The sequence below is a fragment of the Mesoplodon mirus genome (assembly GCF_964341445.2).
Source record: "Mesoplodon mirus genome assembly, chromosome: 7".
Classification (NCBI taxonomy): Eukaryota; Metazoa; Chordata; class Mammalia; order Artiodactyla; family Ziphiidae; genus Mesoplodon; species Mesoplodon mirus.
This window is the reverse complement of record NC_138983.1, coordinates 42,073,741-42,091,992: the sequence shown is the minus strand read 5'-3', so window position 1 is coordinate 42,091,992 and position 18,252 is coordinate 42,073,741. Positions and strand designations below refer to the sequence as shown.

General features: G+C 34.4%; 1 protein-coding gene across 5 annotated transcripts in view; it reads right to left on the bottom strand.

Moving 5' to 3' along the window:
- The window catches only part of NOX4 (NADPH oxidase 4), a 141,676-nt gene that overhangs the window by 88,220 nt on the left and 35,204 nt on the right, over positions 1–18,252 (bottom strand). For all 5 annotated transcript variants that reach the window (XM_082628469.1, XM_082628468.1, XM_082628470.1 and 2 more), the window contains 3 exons: positions 17,908–17,935; positions 11,137–11,209; positions 9,135–9,215 (listed from right to left, as the gene is read on the bottom strand). In XM_082628469.1, coding sequence (XP_082484595.1) covers positions 9,135–9,215; positions 11,137–11,209; positions 17,908–17,935 — 182 coding nt within the window. The remainder of the gene's footprint in view (positions 1–9,134; positions 9,216–11,136; positions 11,210–17,907; positions 17,936–18,252) is intronic.

The window sequence follows — 18,252 nt, the reverse complement described above, 5'->3', positions numbered from 1 at the left end:
CTATGTGGGAATAGGAACACTTATTACTAATTTTTTAAGGTATATTGCATTATGTTCTAAAAGAGAGATTTTGAAGTATCTCTGGAATGTCTAGCGTTCTTCAATGATGAGAGATCAAGGATTTTATGATGTATTAAAACACATGGTTGTGGACACTATTGTTTTTGCACTCATAAGGATTTCAAGATGTGCTTGCAACACTCAACAGTGTTTCCACAAAATAGGTTTCTTTCTTTCTTTCCTTTTTTCTTCACTAGGCATTATAGTTATACCACTATTTTTTAATGCCTGGCTGTGGCAAAGTCATAGAAAATAATATAGTACACAGAATAAATCCTACCAGGTTAAAGCATAGAAATCATAATAACTTTTTATGGCAAAAGTTAAATATTACAAAACACTATGCCTGCCAAAAAGAGAATCACAAAATCATCTCTACTTTAACTGAAAGTTACAAATTTCTAACAAATGCAGTGTTGCTTATGAGACCTTTATGTTTGTGGTGATTTTAATCCATTTTTAAAGTGGAGAAAAAAATCCTTGTCCCATGAGGAATCTATTTTTTACCTTGTATTCTATAACATACAAAATATTTCTTTTCTTTACAGAAAAAAATTTCTGACCATTCTTTTTACTTTGCTTCAAGTACAAAAAAAGAGCTTAAGAAAATACATCCAAATTCAATATTGCAAAACCCACTGGATTCTGAGGAATCCACTAGAATATACACTACTTAAGGTCAAAGATTTGTCCTGTGCCTCTATTTTTCTGGTGTCTAGAACAGTGCCTATAATCTGTAACAAGTGTTCGATAAATATTCACTGAATGTTTTAATAAATGGCTAGAAGTATATAAACAATTTTTTGTTGTGGTTATTTTTGAAACACGTGATTGAGGAGTCACCCGGTTTTAACAAACAAAGAAGTTAGTTTGAACTCATTCTAATTTCAATAAAGCTGTCTAGACTTTAGCAAATGGCAGTTAGTAAAATAAACCATGTGTGTTCGTTCAACTTTGCAGGGAATAGTATTAAGTAGGTCTGCAACTTACAGCATTCCTCTTCACCCTTGAGTACTGCAAAGTCCAACCTGAGATCTCAGCCCTGCCCTGAATCTGAGCCCATCCTAACCTAGGTAGACAAGTCATCAAGAGAGTCAAGCCTATCTGTTATCAGCATCTAGAAATAGAGTGCTTTCCTAAACTAAGGATCCAGCGTGCCTCAGGGAAACCCTAAGCATCAGATACCCATCCAACCAAAGTTTCTACTCTCACCCCCACTTTGTCGGGTCTAGCCAGATTCTTGCCAGATACTTGCCTCTGCATTTTTCGCTGGGCTTTTGCCACAGATACCCGAGTGTACTCACAACCTGCAGCTTGACTGGAGCACGTATTGTGTCTAGATCTTGCTGGTGGTGATACCCAAGGTACGAGACTGGGCAACACAGACAGGGCCAGCATCATGGGTGTGTGATCTGTGTGCTCTCACGGGACCCTGGTCTTAGAAAGGCACTGTAATTGGTTCAATGTTCTGTTGCCATCATCTTGAAATGCTTAATAATTTTCTATCAAAGGGCCCCGTATTTTCATTTTGCAGTGAGCCCTGCAATTAAGCACCCTGCCACAGACACTATGCAGCTGGCAAAACAAAGCCTTGGAGCTTAAGGACATAAGGACATAGGATCAAGATCCCAAACTTCCCTAAGTGTGTGAAGTAAAATAGGTCATTTTAATACGTTTTCTCAGTTGCAAGAGAGACAGTGCCTGTTACCCTCTAATTCACAGGTATATAAAGGAAAGGACATTGATGTCTTGGGAAGGAAAAAATATGTAAGCATCTAATATTTGTTACTATTTTCTCTGCTTTCAGGCTTTACTAAAAGGGCAGTGGGGGAGAAAAGGATTATTCCACATTTCAGAAAAAACTTTAATGTACTGAAAATATTTCTTACCATAAATTTAGCCCTAGTTACTTCTCCTTCCTCCCCAACTTTCTCACCCTGTACCTCTAGCCAGAACCACTTGTTATTATAAATAAGGTCCCAGGAGAAAAACTGAGGTTAAAATTATGTGAGAAAGTATTTGGGCTGGAGCTCACTACTTCTACCCTCAAATTGGGGAGAAAGTTGACTCACAGTTTAGAAGATTAAAAATTCATTAATAAGTATAGCTTATAACATAAATTAATTCATTTACATGAAAATGCTTCAAATATACTACACATCTCTATCTATACAAATGGCATCCTTATGGGAGAAAATACCCCACAATCTCAATTCCCACCCTTGCCTGGCTTTCAGGATAAAATATCAGCAAAAATAAATAAATCATAAGACTTTAGTCAGGAATTATTACATAGAAAAATCATTTTTTACACAAGAAGGAAAATTAATCCTATGAATGGGAAATTAGAAATGGGAAAAAAACACATACATGTCTAAAGATCATAGTTGTATAGAACACTATATTTATTAACATATGGAAAATATGTGAATATTATGGGGGGATTTGAATTCCACATAACAAAGATTTAATTCCTCAGGAATTTTATTCACCCTATATATTTTAAGTAAAAAATTAAAAAACCAAAAAAGTGAAAGAAGACAAATAAAAAGAGATGAAAAAATTTCCTTCATGATCCAAAGAATTTTTAGCCACAGAAGCACACAAAAATCTCCAGCAAAAATGTGCCAGTCTACAACACAACGAAAATAGTTAAGACTTAAAAGTTAATTCTTCAGACACGGGAATTGACAATCCAGTTGCCATAATAACTTATTACCTAGATAACACTAAGTATAAGTGACAGGCCCAAAATGGTAATCCAAGTTACATTTAAATAAATACACAGATTATTTTTATTGCTATCTGTAATACTTTAATATTTGAGGAAAATTGGAAGGGTCTAGAAGAATAACACATTCCTAGCTAAAAGCCAATTAATACAGTTCCACATAATCCAGCAAACACTGAGTGAATGATGATTTAGGATTGATGATGAAAGGGATTCCACTGATGAAGATAAGTAAGAAACAGTCCTACCCTCAAAACCACTATAATTTACCTAGGATACATCACTCTGCTATATGTTCTTTTCTCTTTCATACTGTAACTCGCAGATGCATAATGGGGGTAGGCTGCAGAGAACACTGGAATTTTCTACTATTCAACTACAACTTCAGCTATAACCTGACTTTCTCCCTTTTACCTAAGGTTTTATATAGTGTTTAATATTCTGTACTTTTGGCTTAACATACAGCTTCTGGGTCTTCCTTTCCCTTGGCTTCACCAAGTTTCCATTTGACATTCTAAGAAGAGCTGGTGCTTCTCCCCAAAAGGAAAATCCCACAAGCCTTTCCTCCTTCCACATCAGTGTGGGTAAAAGGAGCCCTCAGTACAGGCACTTATAAAAGAGAAGATTCTTGGGAATCTGCAACTTCTAACACTTAACAATATTGCATAAATACATCCATCCCCCAAGAGTATATTTTTAATTTTCTCCTCCTAAGGGCATAGTAGAGGGAAGATAAACCAACACAATAAGCTTAATCTCATAAGTATTTGTCTACCCCGGGTTAATTTCTTGAGTTTCAATACCTATGAAGCTGACAGTGTCTCTGGTTCATTGTCATTGTTGACAGGGGCTACTCACTGTGTTCCTCGGGTTTAAAGAACAAATGTTTCTAGAAACATGCACCTAGAAAACCATTCCTTTTAAATTCTCTGAAAAAAATGATTCAAGCAGAATATAAATCATGCTCTACCACGAACTCTTGCCAGCAGTAGCCCCAAATGGCAGAAAGCTCTGTTTAAAAGAATAATCCAGGTCTTATTTTTGTAATAAAATATAGTCTGGGAAGTCCAGCTGGCTCAGTTATTCACTATTGTTTGGCTCTCACTGCCATCTACACATTTGAAAAGGACCTTCCCCCTTTCTTTCCCAGAATTCTCACATGATATTTCCTCTCTTATGTAAATAAAAAATAAAATAAAATTACTACCCATGCAACACTTTGGAGAGCTAAAGCCAGTGGGAGTGTTGACTGTCGTAAAATTGAAAGGCTAGGGTGCCCGATCTCATTTACGATGCTTTCCCTCCACATGCCTTTCAAAGGAGTGGGGTTAGGCTCTGGGCTGAGACTCTGTGACATTCATAGTTGCTTTTCCCTCCAATACCCTTTCATCAGTAAGTGAGAATGGTAGTATATCTCACCTCCTGATGAGTTTTTCAAATGAAAATGAAGAAAGAAACGTCCAGTTACATTCATGTCTGGAAAGAGGGAACATTTTTGGTTTTAAAATTTTTTTCTGAATGTCTTCTGAATTGAAATATCTTTAGTACAGTGTACAAATGGCAACCTCCTAGAAAGGTGTATTAAAAATCAGAAAAAAATTCCTCAGGCGAAGGCTTGTCTTGCAAATCCCAAAATAAACCTTTATCATTAAAATCAGTTGAACCTTTGAGACATAACGACATTATAAAAACTGTTGCCCTTTAGGATTATTCTTTTGATCTGCTAAGCAGTTTTCATTATATGTTTATCAAATTACTTTGCTGATAGGAAAATCTGGGCTCTTCAAAAGTGCAGTGTCCTTATCAAAACAGAAATGATTCTTCAGCAAATTAAATGTGGAGTTTCTTCCTTACACAGTTATTAGTATCAGTACCAGTATAATTTTTTATCCTGCTAACATTTATTGAGTATATCTATATTCTGCCTACATTGCTGCATTCACTTATTTAAACATGAGACAACCCTGATATAGATATTTTATTATTAATCCCATAAAACAGATGAAAGAGAAAGGGCAAATTATCTGGCAAGGTCATACAGCTATTAAGTGATGTAGCTCTTAATTGCCATGTTATACTGACCTCCTAGGAAAAAACAAATTAATGTATTTTAGAGATCTATTTGAACATTGATAAAACATCTGAATTTATTGTATATGAAATGTGGGTTTTTTAGGGTGCCATGCAATAGAATTGCTTATACTAATGAAAAAAATCTAAAATATAGGTAATAGGAATGAAAACTAGGCTAAGCTAAAGGCATGTATAATCGTGGAACATGATAATTAGATCCTAATAATATTGAGTTGTAATATTTTGAGCAAAGAAGGTAAGACTTCCACTTTGCCAATATACATTGCATACACCAAGAACACCGTATTTAATTTTGGTTTCCAGATTTGAAAGGGATACAGGGAAGCCATGCCAAACAGTTTGATTTACTGGTTAGGAATGTGGGCTCTGGAATCTGATACCTGGGTTCAAACCCAAGCTCTTCTATTTACTAGCCATGACTTTCAGCAAGTTTCTTCACCTCTCAGTGCCCCTGTTCTCTCACCTGGACAATGGGAATGATAATAATGATAATGATAATAATAATAATAATAACAGCAAACTTTACCAGAGTTGTTGGGAGGACTTAATGAAATCAACCATTAGTAAGATAAGTACTCAATGAATATTAACTATTAATTTATTCAAAGGAGAAAGTAACAGAGGAACAGAATTTAAAGAAGGAGAAGAACTCAATTTCCATGGTCTCCAGAGTCACAGACTTCTAAATCATTGGGTAGAAATTAAAGTAAAATAGATTCTGTTTCAAAAGAGAAATGACTTTGTGAAAATGAGAGCTTTCCAAAAACAGAATGGGCTTTTCACAATTATATATTTACTTAGACATATTGTAGGGAGACTCAAAGATTCTTAGTCAAAATCATCTTTTGAGCTTCCTTCAAAGTTTGAGGTTCTATAAAAATAAAATTGACTTTAGAAAATCATATGAAGCAATTGTTCCTCCTTACTACAGAAGTCTGCTTATATAAGGAAACCAGTCGACAATTTCAAACTGCTTCATTTTTGAAGTCAAAAATTTTCTAAAATTTCTAGCCCACATTGATCCTTCAATTCTCTAGGCTACCAGAATTCTTGAAAATAAAATATGTTTACACTTGGAAAATATGCAGTTTAAAATTGTCTTCAGCTCTTTCAACTCTTTTTTTTTTTAATGTCAAACCAATTACTAATTCTGGGAGACTAAGTATCATATATTATATCGTTCTTTCATTCTTTATTATAGTACTTACCACATTGATAGAGAAAGAAGCAAATGCCCAACAAATAGTGCTTTTCTGTTCAAACCTAAAGCATACTGTTTAACAGAAATCTCAATATAAATTCAAGAAGCTTGTTTTGAATAGCTGCACTTTACTTGTATAACCAAAAGCTAGAGAATGACATTATCAAGGAATTTTATAAATAAAGATATGTCTAAGTCTTCAACATTAGCACAAATAATAGCTTCAGTAGATTTACTTGTAGATAGATCCTTTAAAGATAAAAAAGAACATTTTGAGAAATGTTCCATTCTAAGAAAGCTGTAAGATTTATCAGTAATAATTTTTCCTACACCAGAAGCATAATCTATGTAGTTTTATTAAAAATTAAACTTCATAGAGTTACATACTTTTAGTTATAAGATGAATAAGTTCTAAGGATCTAGTGTACAGCATGGTGACTACAGTTAATAATACTGTATTGTATACTTGAAATTTGCTGAGAGAAGATCTTAAAAGTTCACACCAGAAAAAAAAAAAAGAGGAAACTATGTGAAATGATAGATGTGTTAATTCACTTGTACACTTTAAATATATGTAATTTCATTTGTCAATTATACTTCAATTAAAAAAATTAAACTTTATAAAAAATGTGCACTATAGAATGCTTAGAGTATTGTATATTTGTTGCACAACAGTTATTACAGTATTTTAATAATTGTTTTCTTCATTTTTATCAATCATATGTAAAGAACTATTAATTCAGTTAGTATAATAGAGTGATTATATTTAACTCATTCTGTTGATGTCTTTGGTTGTTTCTTTACATAAATTAAAATCACTTTCTGTTTATGACCCCTGTTCTACAGAAGTAAAATCAAATTTTAAATATACCTTCTTTTACTTCCAAAAAAATAGAGAAAGGACTCTTAATACTCCCTAACTCCAGAAGCCTGTTAGAACTCCTGAAACTTTGAAAAATAACTGTACTTTGAATTACAAAGAAACAGATTTTCTCAGTTTTAATTTAGTACAACATAAAGACAAAAGAATGCATAACTAATTATACTAACAAATTATTATATTTTTCTCTCATCTGTTATAGCTAGAGAGAGAGAGGAAGAGAGAACAATTCCAGATAAATCAAGATATTAACCTCTTTAAAAAAACTTAAGACCAAATTCTTAGAAGTACTGAACTCTCAAAAAAAAAAAAAGTATAACAATATAAGTTTTTGAGTCAGAATGTCTGGATTTGAATTCAGGATATATCAGTTAAGCAAACTTTAGCAAATTATTTACTCTCTCTAAATCTGTTTTCCCACCCATAAAAAGGGTTTAACAACATTGTTTATCCTTATAAAACTATAATCCTTTAATAATATAAATCATCTAAATCATTTTGAATTTATGCTTGGCACATAGTAAGCACTTTGCAAATGTTTTAAATTAGTGTTATCATTAGTAGCACATCTGTTTATTCATAGTCCATTTTTATGATAATAGCCCTGGACGGGCATGCAAGCCATTTAAAGAACAGAATATAAAGCAGATTTTCTCTACCAAGGGCTTTCTTGGTGTCCTAATACTCTACAGAATGTGTTAGCCCTACAATGGGAAAAGAACAGAACCCAGAGGTTCCACTGACTGTGGCCCTCTTCCCTATGTGGCAGTCATGGCTAGCTGGAAGTCGGGATTATGTGTGGCCATGTGTCTAATGCTCTACAATTATATGTTCTAGAACCATGATACAGAATAAATTGAACCAGGATGTAGGAGACAGAGATCCACATAAAATACTGATGTCTAAATCAATGGCCTCCAAAAGTGGGGGAACAACATTTTGAACATGCACCTTGAAATAAATATAAAATTTATGGATAAGATTTACTGTACTGACAAAGTACATTATAAAACATTCTGAAGAAAAAATTAACAGCAGGTCTGAACTTTTCTCCAAATACTGTTTCCCTGGAAACATTTTGAGTTAAGATAAACAGGGAGTGCCAGCTGTGTTACCAGCCAGCATTGATTATTATTGATGGAAAGCATCTGGACCTGGAGGATGCTGAGTGACCTCAGCTTCCTGATGCAGTGTGTTCTAGCAACTGAGGGCATCCCTTGAGGAGACTTGGACTATTACCAAGAGACTGGTTCCTGTGGAGCATGAGCCTTCCCAAGGGAAGGTAGTCCTTGTGTATCCATATGGTCTCCTCATCTTAAAACTGAGTTACTACATGCAAGGTAAGGGAGAGAAGGTGGAAAATGGTTACTGTGCATCTAGAGGGAGCCCTACTGAAGAAGTACCTGACATTATCCTGTTGACATTCCATGTTTCCTGTCCTGAATCCTTCTACTAAGCCAAGTGGACCTGATGCCAGACAATAGCCTATTGTGTCATATTAGTGTGAGTGTCAAGACAAACTCACAGGTCCACGCTGTAATCATGCAGACATATACATACACAAAAACATATTATTTATTTACATCCTCTGACCTAATGAATTATTTTAAGCACCATACATTTGAGTATACTGCTTGGGTCCACATACTTTTCAGAGTATTTGGGGTAAATTCTCTGTAAAAACTTGGGATGCTATCTCTCTTCCCTTTGTGATTTTCTGGTGTTTTTGACAGATCCTTGTATTTGGGTCTTATAAATCTTTGGCTGTCTCTGCAAATATTAGTAAACTAGTAACTCCACTGTTCCAAACTCTGCAGCAGCAAGACATAATAAATTCCTGAAAATTCAAACACTAAATATCTTCTTGAAGTTCTCCAGTTCCTACTCACTTTCTTTTAGAGCTTATCAGGACATAACTATAAGGGGCTTTAAAAACTACAACATTGTGGGAGAAGTAACTCTGTCTTTCTGTTTTAATATACTTTTATGCTAGTTTTGTTAAAACATGCTATGGCAAAAATAGAACTATTTATCCCACTCTTGACACTATCCTCAATTCCAAGTAATCAAATAATTTTACCATTTCCTATGAAAATTTCTATAGATTTCTCTTTTATTACCCCATTTTTAGGCACACATAGCTTTAAAAACATTTTTTTTAAACTTACCCTGATACATGTAACATCAGCAGCATGTAGAAGACCAAGAAGAGATTATGAGTGTACCAGAAGATGTCATAGTTAGAAACTCTGAAAAAACAAATAACTTAATTTCAATTCCACTTTACACTCCATCTCACTAAAAAAATCGTGCATCCTTTCAAATACATGTCACAATTGAAAGTTAAAATATGAGTTAATCTGAGATTTATCTATTAATATCAAAGTATTAACATACCACTGCAGAGAGAACTGACAAAAATTATAAGTAACACTTTGTCATTTTGAAGGTTCTTTGTATTTCAAATAAAGATACATAGAAAGAATTAAAATCAGCTGTTTATATTAAAGTTAGTATGATGTAAGGCGAAGGTGCAGGCAATAGTCTGCTAATACGTACTTCTGTTGTCCTTTTTATCAATATTCTCAATTTGCAAATGACTTCTAAGACAACCAATGTTTCTATCCCAATATATATTTTGAGAGTAGTTCAAAGGAAACTCAGATGGAGATAAACTAAATAAGTGTTTATTAAAATTTTCTCTTATCTTCCTGGATAGTGTATAACTTTAAAGTAACACCTTGTGTTATTGTCCTGGGGGAGGACAAAGAGTTTGAAGAGGAATGGGTATAATAAACACAACCTAGAATGTTTGAGAGAAGTAAAGACTAACAGTTATTTTATTTCATATATCTCGGTAGATATTCATGTATTAGAATCTTGGAGGTGGCGGGCAGGTATTCGTAAAAGCTTAGATGATTCTGATACAACCCCTAGAAACTTTAGAATCCCCAATTTAGGCAAGAGCCAGTAGAGTCACCTTTACATGGGTCACAGTTTTTGCTATCATAAACAAGCTCATTAGCATCCTTGTAACGTATGCCTTTTTGCACAGATCTGCTTCTTTTTGAATCTAGATTTCTAGAAGTGGAATTATGACATCAGAGGACACACATTTTGTAAGGCTTTTGATACACATTACCTATTGCTCTCTGAAACATGTTTATAAATTACAAACCCAATCATAGTGCAGGAGGGCCTGTTTCCCCAAACCCAGACTCCACTTTATACATCTTCAGTATTTTGTATAAGTGTAATTAGGTATTTTTTCATTTTTGTGTTACTCACTTTGTATTCTTCTGTGACTTATCTGTTCATAATAATTACCCATTTCTATAGCATATTTCTCAATTGTTGTGGGTTAAACTATTCAAATTTAAGAATGTACTACTTCCATGTGAGTGTAATAATTTTTGCAATAGCATGTTTATTTTTCAGTTTTATAATGTATATTGACATTCAGGAGTTTTAATTTTCATATTTTTAGGTAGCCAAATATTTCCTATATTTTTCCTTGTCCATTATGAGAGCTGATAAATATCCACTTAAAGTTTCTTGTAAATCTTTAATGGTATAATTTTTTACAGTAAACTCAGTAATTTATCTAGAATTTAATTCACTTAAGCCTTACTTTCCTCATAAGTTTATAATGGCACCTTTATTATTTAGCAGGTTCTTACATATAGCGAAGTCTTTTACAGCGCTTTCTGTCTACTATCATTTAGTTCAACGTCTTGGTCATTTTTGCAAGTAAGTCCTATTCTGGTTGGTTTTTTTTCATTGAAGTATAGCTGACTTACAATATTATATTAGTTTCAGGTGTACAATATAGTAATTCCCTGTCCTGTTTTAAGTTACTGAAGCATAAGCCACACCCCGCCCCCTTTTATTCCACTTTGGAACATGTATTTGGAAAGCCTCCATACACAATTCCTTACAACCCAGAATATTTGACTGAAAGAAAGAGATTTTTCTAAAACAGGAAATGATATATAGAAATGCCTCTCTATTCCCCTCTTAGTTACACAGAACAGTCCAGTAACCAGAATATTGCATTGGCTAAACATTCAGGTTAATCGAGACATTTCCTACATATGAAAATGAAGATAATCTTAAGGAAGTCTAAATAATCTGACCAAGGAACATCAAAATAATGGCTCTGACACTCACCGTATTGCATATGTCGAAGCTGTAATCATCAGGAATAGCACCAATACCATGCAGACCCCTGTCAGGCCAGGAACTATAAAAATGTACATAAGTATGTTTAACTTAAGTCATGCTGAGAAAAAATGTACAAAAAGTTATTACCTTAAAATTCAAAGTACTAGGCTGATCTGTGGGAAGCCCAATTCAAATTGTATGTCCCCTTGTATGTTCCCTCTTAAAAAAGGCTTTTTTGAATTAGCATAAGTTTCAAGGTATTTAGGACAAAGCAGAGTCTTTTCCACCTTTAACAGAAGAGTCCATTTTGGTATTTTCAAATATTCTACCCAGAATGGTGAATATGTGCATACTTTTATAGGTACATACTATAACAAAAGTCAATAATTAATACAACAGGACAGGGTTGACATTCAACTCCCTTGTTGTTTTGGTTTTCTCCACCACAGTACTAAACTCTCCTTACTCTCACCTCCCTGCTTTTATGGAACTAGTAGCTCCTTCAGTTTCAATGTCAAATAATTTCTTTTGGGCTTCACTATCTAGAATAATTTTCAAGAAAAAATAAACAAAACCTGAACCTTTCTAAAAACTGCAACTTCGAGTGTAGAACAAAAAATGGTGAATTTGAAGAAAAAAGTTACAGTGTTGATGTTTTAAGAACACTTGCAGACGTATTTCCCCTCAGAATGGAAGACATTTTGAAATCAGTGCTTCTGATAGTACATAATATTTTTTAAAGTGTGCAAACATGTCAATTGTCAAAATTAATTCTGACATAATAGATTGCTACAAATCTAGTGTTAGCTCATACAGCACATCCAAGATGAATAGGTGATATGTTTTATCAAAGAGTTAAAATCACAATAGCCTCACTTCTTATTATCTTATTACTACCAAATAAAATATTCTGTCTATAAGTCACCTTTATTTACTCTTATAATCATACAAGCAACAATAAGTACTAAATGACCTAGCTGAGAGATTCCATCTTAAAACTTTGTAGAAAAGGTATTGAAACAATTCTGCCTCCAAAAGTATAGACATTCCCCCACTCTTCTTCTTGACAAGGAACCACCTATGAAACAGAAGGACCATCAGGGGCTGTAAGCCACCAGCAGAAGCAAACAAGCTGGGGACAATATAAGAGCAACAGTGATGTGCACCATTAGGATCACAGAGGGTTTAGAATCATTGGAAAATAACATTAGAAATCCCAGTACAATAGAAACAAGTTTCCAGTTGTAAAGGGACACATGAGAAATAAGGGAGTTGGTCTTTGGAACTTAATACTGGAATATGCTCTCCTTTCACTCTTCCCAATACACAAATTTGGAAGCTTAACAATCCTTGCCTTTCCCAGATATGCCTAATCCAAATCATCTCTTCTCTACACTTCTTTTGTAGGGTACTCCCTTTCACATTGCCCCAGGTGAGTACTTACTTCCTAGGGGGTAAGAGAAGAGCAAGATAACTACACTAGTTCACATGAAAGGATGAATAGCACAGAAAAATCCTGTTTAAAAAGAACAGCATGCCTACAAAATAACCAAGCTTTTCCACACCCAAGAATATACCCCCCCAAAACACAAACATATATCCACCCCAAACGTGTTAAAAAATGTGCATAACCACTTTATTTTTAATACTCAAGGCCTGTAAACAATTCAAATTTCCATCAACAGATGAATGGATAAATAATTGTTTATCTGTACGTGGAAAATTAACCAGCAGTTTAAAAAGAAAGAACTGCTGATACATAACTATGCATAGATGACAACACATATGAATCACAAAATTTATTAGAGTTAGTGTAAAAAGCCAGACTGCCCTCCCCCACCAAAACAACCTGAAAAAACATAAGTTCTATGATTTCTTTTATACAACGTTCTAGAAAATTCAGAGCATTCTTTAGTGATAGAAAGCAGATCTGTAGTTAGGAGGGGTAGAGAGCAGGACAGAATGATGGACATATTTGTTATCTTGATTTTGATCATGGTTTCACATGTGTATACATATATCAAAACCAATCAAGTAGCATGCTTTACATATGTATAATTCAGAGTGCTTCAATTGTAACTGAATAAATTTAAAGGAAAAAAAAAAGGAGGTCTGTCTCTCTGCCTTCAACTAATTTCACTTAAAATGTAAAATTTGTGCTTGGAGAGGCCTTTCCAGTAATTTTACTGAGGCTTCATGAATGTCTACTGTGTCTACACACAAGGTTTCCTATGTAGTCCTGAACATGCCAAGATTAGTTACAGAATGTCTGCAAATCACTTCATCAGGGCACCTGAAAAAACAGAGTATGTTTAGAACAAAGTTATAATTTCCAAAGGGTATTATTTAAACATTAATTCCTTGAGGTATTAATTTATATTACTCAAAAATGTTATAACCATTCCTTGAAGAATCACAGGGCACATTAATGTAAAGCTTCTGAGAAGTACTAAAGTCAAGAAACCAGTGTAAAATTGAAGAGATACTTCCTCAAACATTTAATTAGAGCACACCTTTTAGAGCAGAGCATGGAAAACATACTGGAAAGACTTAGAGAGGGTGAAATAGTTGACCTCAGTAATTTGAATTCAACATGAAGTAGAGGCCCCAGACAACCTGGGGTATGTATGTATATTCTGGGATTGCGGTCCTGTTACTGTCCCTTAGGCCAAACCCCTAGCTCACTGAATCTCATCTGTAAACTGAGGATCAATTCAATACTTCTTAAGGTTCTTTCAGATTTATGAAGTTAACTTTTTTATCTAAAGAATTCATTTTTCCTTTCTGTCTCCCAGAAGTACAAAAGGAACAGAGTTTGTAATTTATAGAGTAATAGACTTCAGAGCAACGAAGAAGAAAAACTGACTTATAATTAGCAATGAAAAAAATTGCAATTATGGTGGTCAAAATAAAAGGGTGGGGTGGGTAACTTAAAAACCAAAGGGGATTCTGGGGGGGGAGATAAATTAGGGGTTTGGGATCAACATATACACACTACTATATATATTGAATAAAATAGGTAAACAACAAGGACCTATTGTAGAGCACAAAGAACTATACTCAGTATCTTGTAATAACCTATAATGGAAAAGAATCTGAAAAAGAATATACGTGTATACATATGTATAACTGAATCACTTCATTGTCTACTTGAAACTAACATAACATTGTAAATTAACTATACTTCAGTAAAAAAAAAGAAAAAAAAGCTATGGTTTTATTTACTGGAATTAAACAAACAGGTTGGCCAACCAATTATCTGGAATGTTGTAGAGAATATCTATGCAACAAGTAGTAGAGTTTAAAAATAAATGACTTTTATCCATTCAGTGAATATTTTCTAGGCATCTGTACTGTACTGTTAAGTGCTAGAGGAAAAAATGAATCCTGCTCTAAAAGAAATCCCAGTCCAGTGTGGGAGACAGCGTAAGCAGGCAATTGCAATATAGGGTATTAAGTGCTGAAAGAATGCTAAGCATTGAGTGTTTTCGAGGTACATCAAAGGGCATCCTAACCTAGCACTGGACAACAGCGCAGCCAAGTCCCAATAAATTAGCTTCTATTGCTACACATATTCCAAGAGTCAGGAAGCACAGGTTAGAAATTATTGTGCTAGTCTAAGCTCACTGGGGAAAGTTACTTGTCAAAGTGAAGTACACTGTGAACTCTCAGTGTTCAAGTTATGAAGCAAAGCCTATATTTGTTTCCTTAGGAAAAAACATGCTTGTTATGTTTACTCTTATTACTCTTTTATCTATGTATATTAGGTTAATTAATTAGTAGCCCTTCAAATGAATAACTGCACTATATTGCCATTTCTAGATGAAACTGAAAGATCATTTTCATCCATACCCAGATATAGTCAGAAATATACCATCTTGTATTCATTATCCTGTTTTTACAAACATAATTGGAGACATAATTTTATTTGTTTGTGAGGGTTTTTCTAAATAAAATTAGATACTATGCATTTTATTCTCATCATACAAGTACTACTAAATTTGGTGATATGTAGTAAGCATTATAAAATGTTTGAATAATTCAATCTATTAAACTTATTTTATTCTATAAATTCTTAATTGAAATGTCTTTAACATTTCTTATTTAGTGAGTCTAAATCCCATATTTTATGTCACTTGTGCTGCCACAAGCTTTATTTTCTACAAGACAACCTTATTTCTTAGGCCTAGGTTACATGGAAAAACTTTTAAAGATAGAGAGAGAGAAGACTCTATGTAACATTAAACAAATTAAAATTCAAGAAATATATCAACTAATAGAAAATATGTTTTATCATCAGAACATCTAAAAACACGCATGCATTTCTTCATCAGGAACTTTATTCTTCCTAGGTATTGTGCCTGACAATGTTCAAAGATAGTTGTGAAATAGACTCAGTCAGAGATGTATTCATAACACAAAGTTGGACTAAGTGAATTCAAAGTTGGACTAAGTGAACAGTGTCACTCATCCCATTACCATCCTTAGATTCTGCTTTGTTCTCTCACTTGCTACTATTCAGTGGGGTCAACCAGATGCCTGAGAAGCTCTAGCCTCATACTTAAGGGGGGGCCTGTGTCCCTGTGAAGTAGATGGCACCTGATGGCAAGCACAGTACTTCTTTCATGAACCTTTTTGGAACTAGGCCACTAAAGTGATGCTGACATGCTGACTTTGGATAATTCAAGTTGTTTGTATTGACAGAAATGCCACACAAAATATTTTCTCTGCATGCCCTACGGGCATCCCTTTTCCACACTGGAGAAGCTCCCCTTTGAGTGGAAAACACAGTATATGTAAGGTAATAATTATTCTACAGTATATGCAAGGAAATAAATTATTCATAGTATTTTCACTATGTATCTTTAGGGACTCAGGGCAAGAAGAGACCAGCTCTACTTAGTGAAATTTGGCAGAAATCTGTGCATGATAGGCATGTCAACTGAGACTTAAAGGATAGGCAAGAGTTGACCACGTGAAAAAAAGAGAGTAAGAGAGTAGATAAAAGGTAGGTAGTGTTGAGAAGTTATGCTCAAGAGTATAATGAGATGCTCACTAAAGGGTAAACCAGTAGTGGAAAGGTTAATAAAACATATAGGCAGGTCCCAAACTGGACTCTCTCTAGGCTGGAATCAGGAATTTGTGTTTTTAAGTGTCATCTTTACCTAGCCCAATACACTCATGGGAACTTCTGGGAAAGAACATAGTATGATGGTGTTTCAAGCTAGGTGGAGAGATCACCTACTTATAAAGAAGTATTAATTTTACTAAGTTTCTTAGGGTAATATCTTTGTCATATAAGAAATCTTCTTATATCTTTGTAAACTGAACTGTTTTAAGCATTTCAAATGTTCCAAGTCTTCAACTATACTCTGTGCTGTACAAGATAATATTAAAACAAAATTCTTGTTTATTTCTCTTAAACTGATTCATATGAACCAAAAAATACATTGATTCATACATTAAGTTTTGTTTTTCTGCTTTTTCTCCCTTCTGCTTCTCACCTAATTCTTAAGGCTTGAATAAAAACATGTTTTCAATGAGCAAATTTGTAAACAAAACTAAATTGTGTTCCTAAAGAGAAAACTGAAATGAGTACTTTGCAAATGGCAAGCATCATACATTGATAGGCAGAAAGAATATATATATTATCAATCTAAACATGTAGTTGCGACATGGAGGTGGAAAACACCCCAATTATTCTTATTTTCATCATAAAATTGATTCAAAAGAAAAACAATGCATTTGACAGAGCCATGCCTCAGTCCCATATGCAATTCTGATCCTTAATAAGGGAGTACAGCCAAGCCTTTATGATAGACCATCTCCGCTACACAATCGTCCTTGTCCCTGAAATACAAGTTAAAAATCCCTCAAGGGTGGAACAGTGGTTGGGAGTCCGCCTGCCGATGCAGGGGACACGGGTTTGTACCCTGGTCCGGGAGGATCCCACATGCCACGGAGCAGCTGGGCCCGTGAGCCATGGCCGCTGAGCCTGCGCACCCGGAGCCTGTGCTCCGCAGCGGGAGAGGCCACAACAGTGAGAGGCCCGCGTACCACAAAAAAAAAAAAAAAAAAAAAAAAAAAAAAAAATCCCTCAAATACAGTTTCTTTTTCATTATTATAAGTGTAAGGTTGAGAAAAAGAAGAAAATAGTAAGAACTGTACTAACATCAGGGCAAAATTTTGAGATGTTCAAATGTGCTTTAACAAATGAATAGTCTATACTGAGATTTCATGGACAATATATTTGAGAAGGAAAAGTAAATTAGAAATGAGAAAGAAGACATTTCAAGAAAGATAACTTAATTTAATGACAGTTTCTCCTCTTTTTCCATGGGTTTTAAGATCACAAAATATCCTACTAAATTACTGAATTAGAAGAACTACACTGACACTCAGAGTGTTTGGTGTTTCTTTCTAACCCTTGAGGACAGAGAACTGGTCCATATGTATTATCTCCAATAGTACTTGTCAAAGCAGTGGGCACATAGCAGGCCCTCAATAAGCATAAGGCATTATGTTATTTTCTTTGAAAGAATATATGAAAGGCAAATGCATTTGCTTACTTTTACTCTTCATTCATCTGAACCCTGACTGTTTGCCCTGTCCCTCTGTTTCCATTGCAACTGTATGCTTGAACTCCTAATCATTTGTTCTCATATGCGAATTTTCCATGTTGTATTTTGGCATATATCTAAATGCTGTGTAATTTGATGATGCTTATTTTCCAAGATTTCCCTGAATCTTCAGAAGCAGAAATGAGTAACAACTTACCAGTTGTGAAGAGAAGTTTTCTAGGATCCTGAGAAAAAGGGAAAAAAAAAATTGACTGATAAATAAAACACTGATAACATAAAATTCTGCAGTGAGTCTGAGAGAGATAAGAGCCATGTATTAGGTATGTAAGAGACTGTTCTCCCAATGGAAATAAGACGCAATTGAATTTCATAGTGTTTTTATGATATCACAGGAGATTATAATACATACAAAACCCAATTCCAAGAAGTTTAGCTATCTGAAAAAGGAAGGATATTGCATGAAGAGTCAGAAAGCCTAGGCTTTCATCTTCATGGCCAGTTATAAGCTATTATAAGCTAGTGGCAGTGGCCAGAAGCCCAC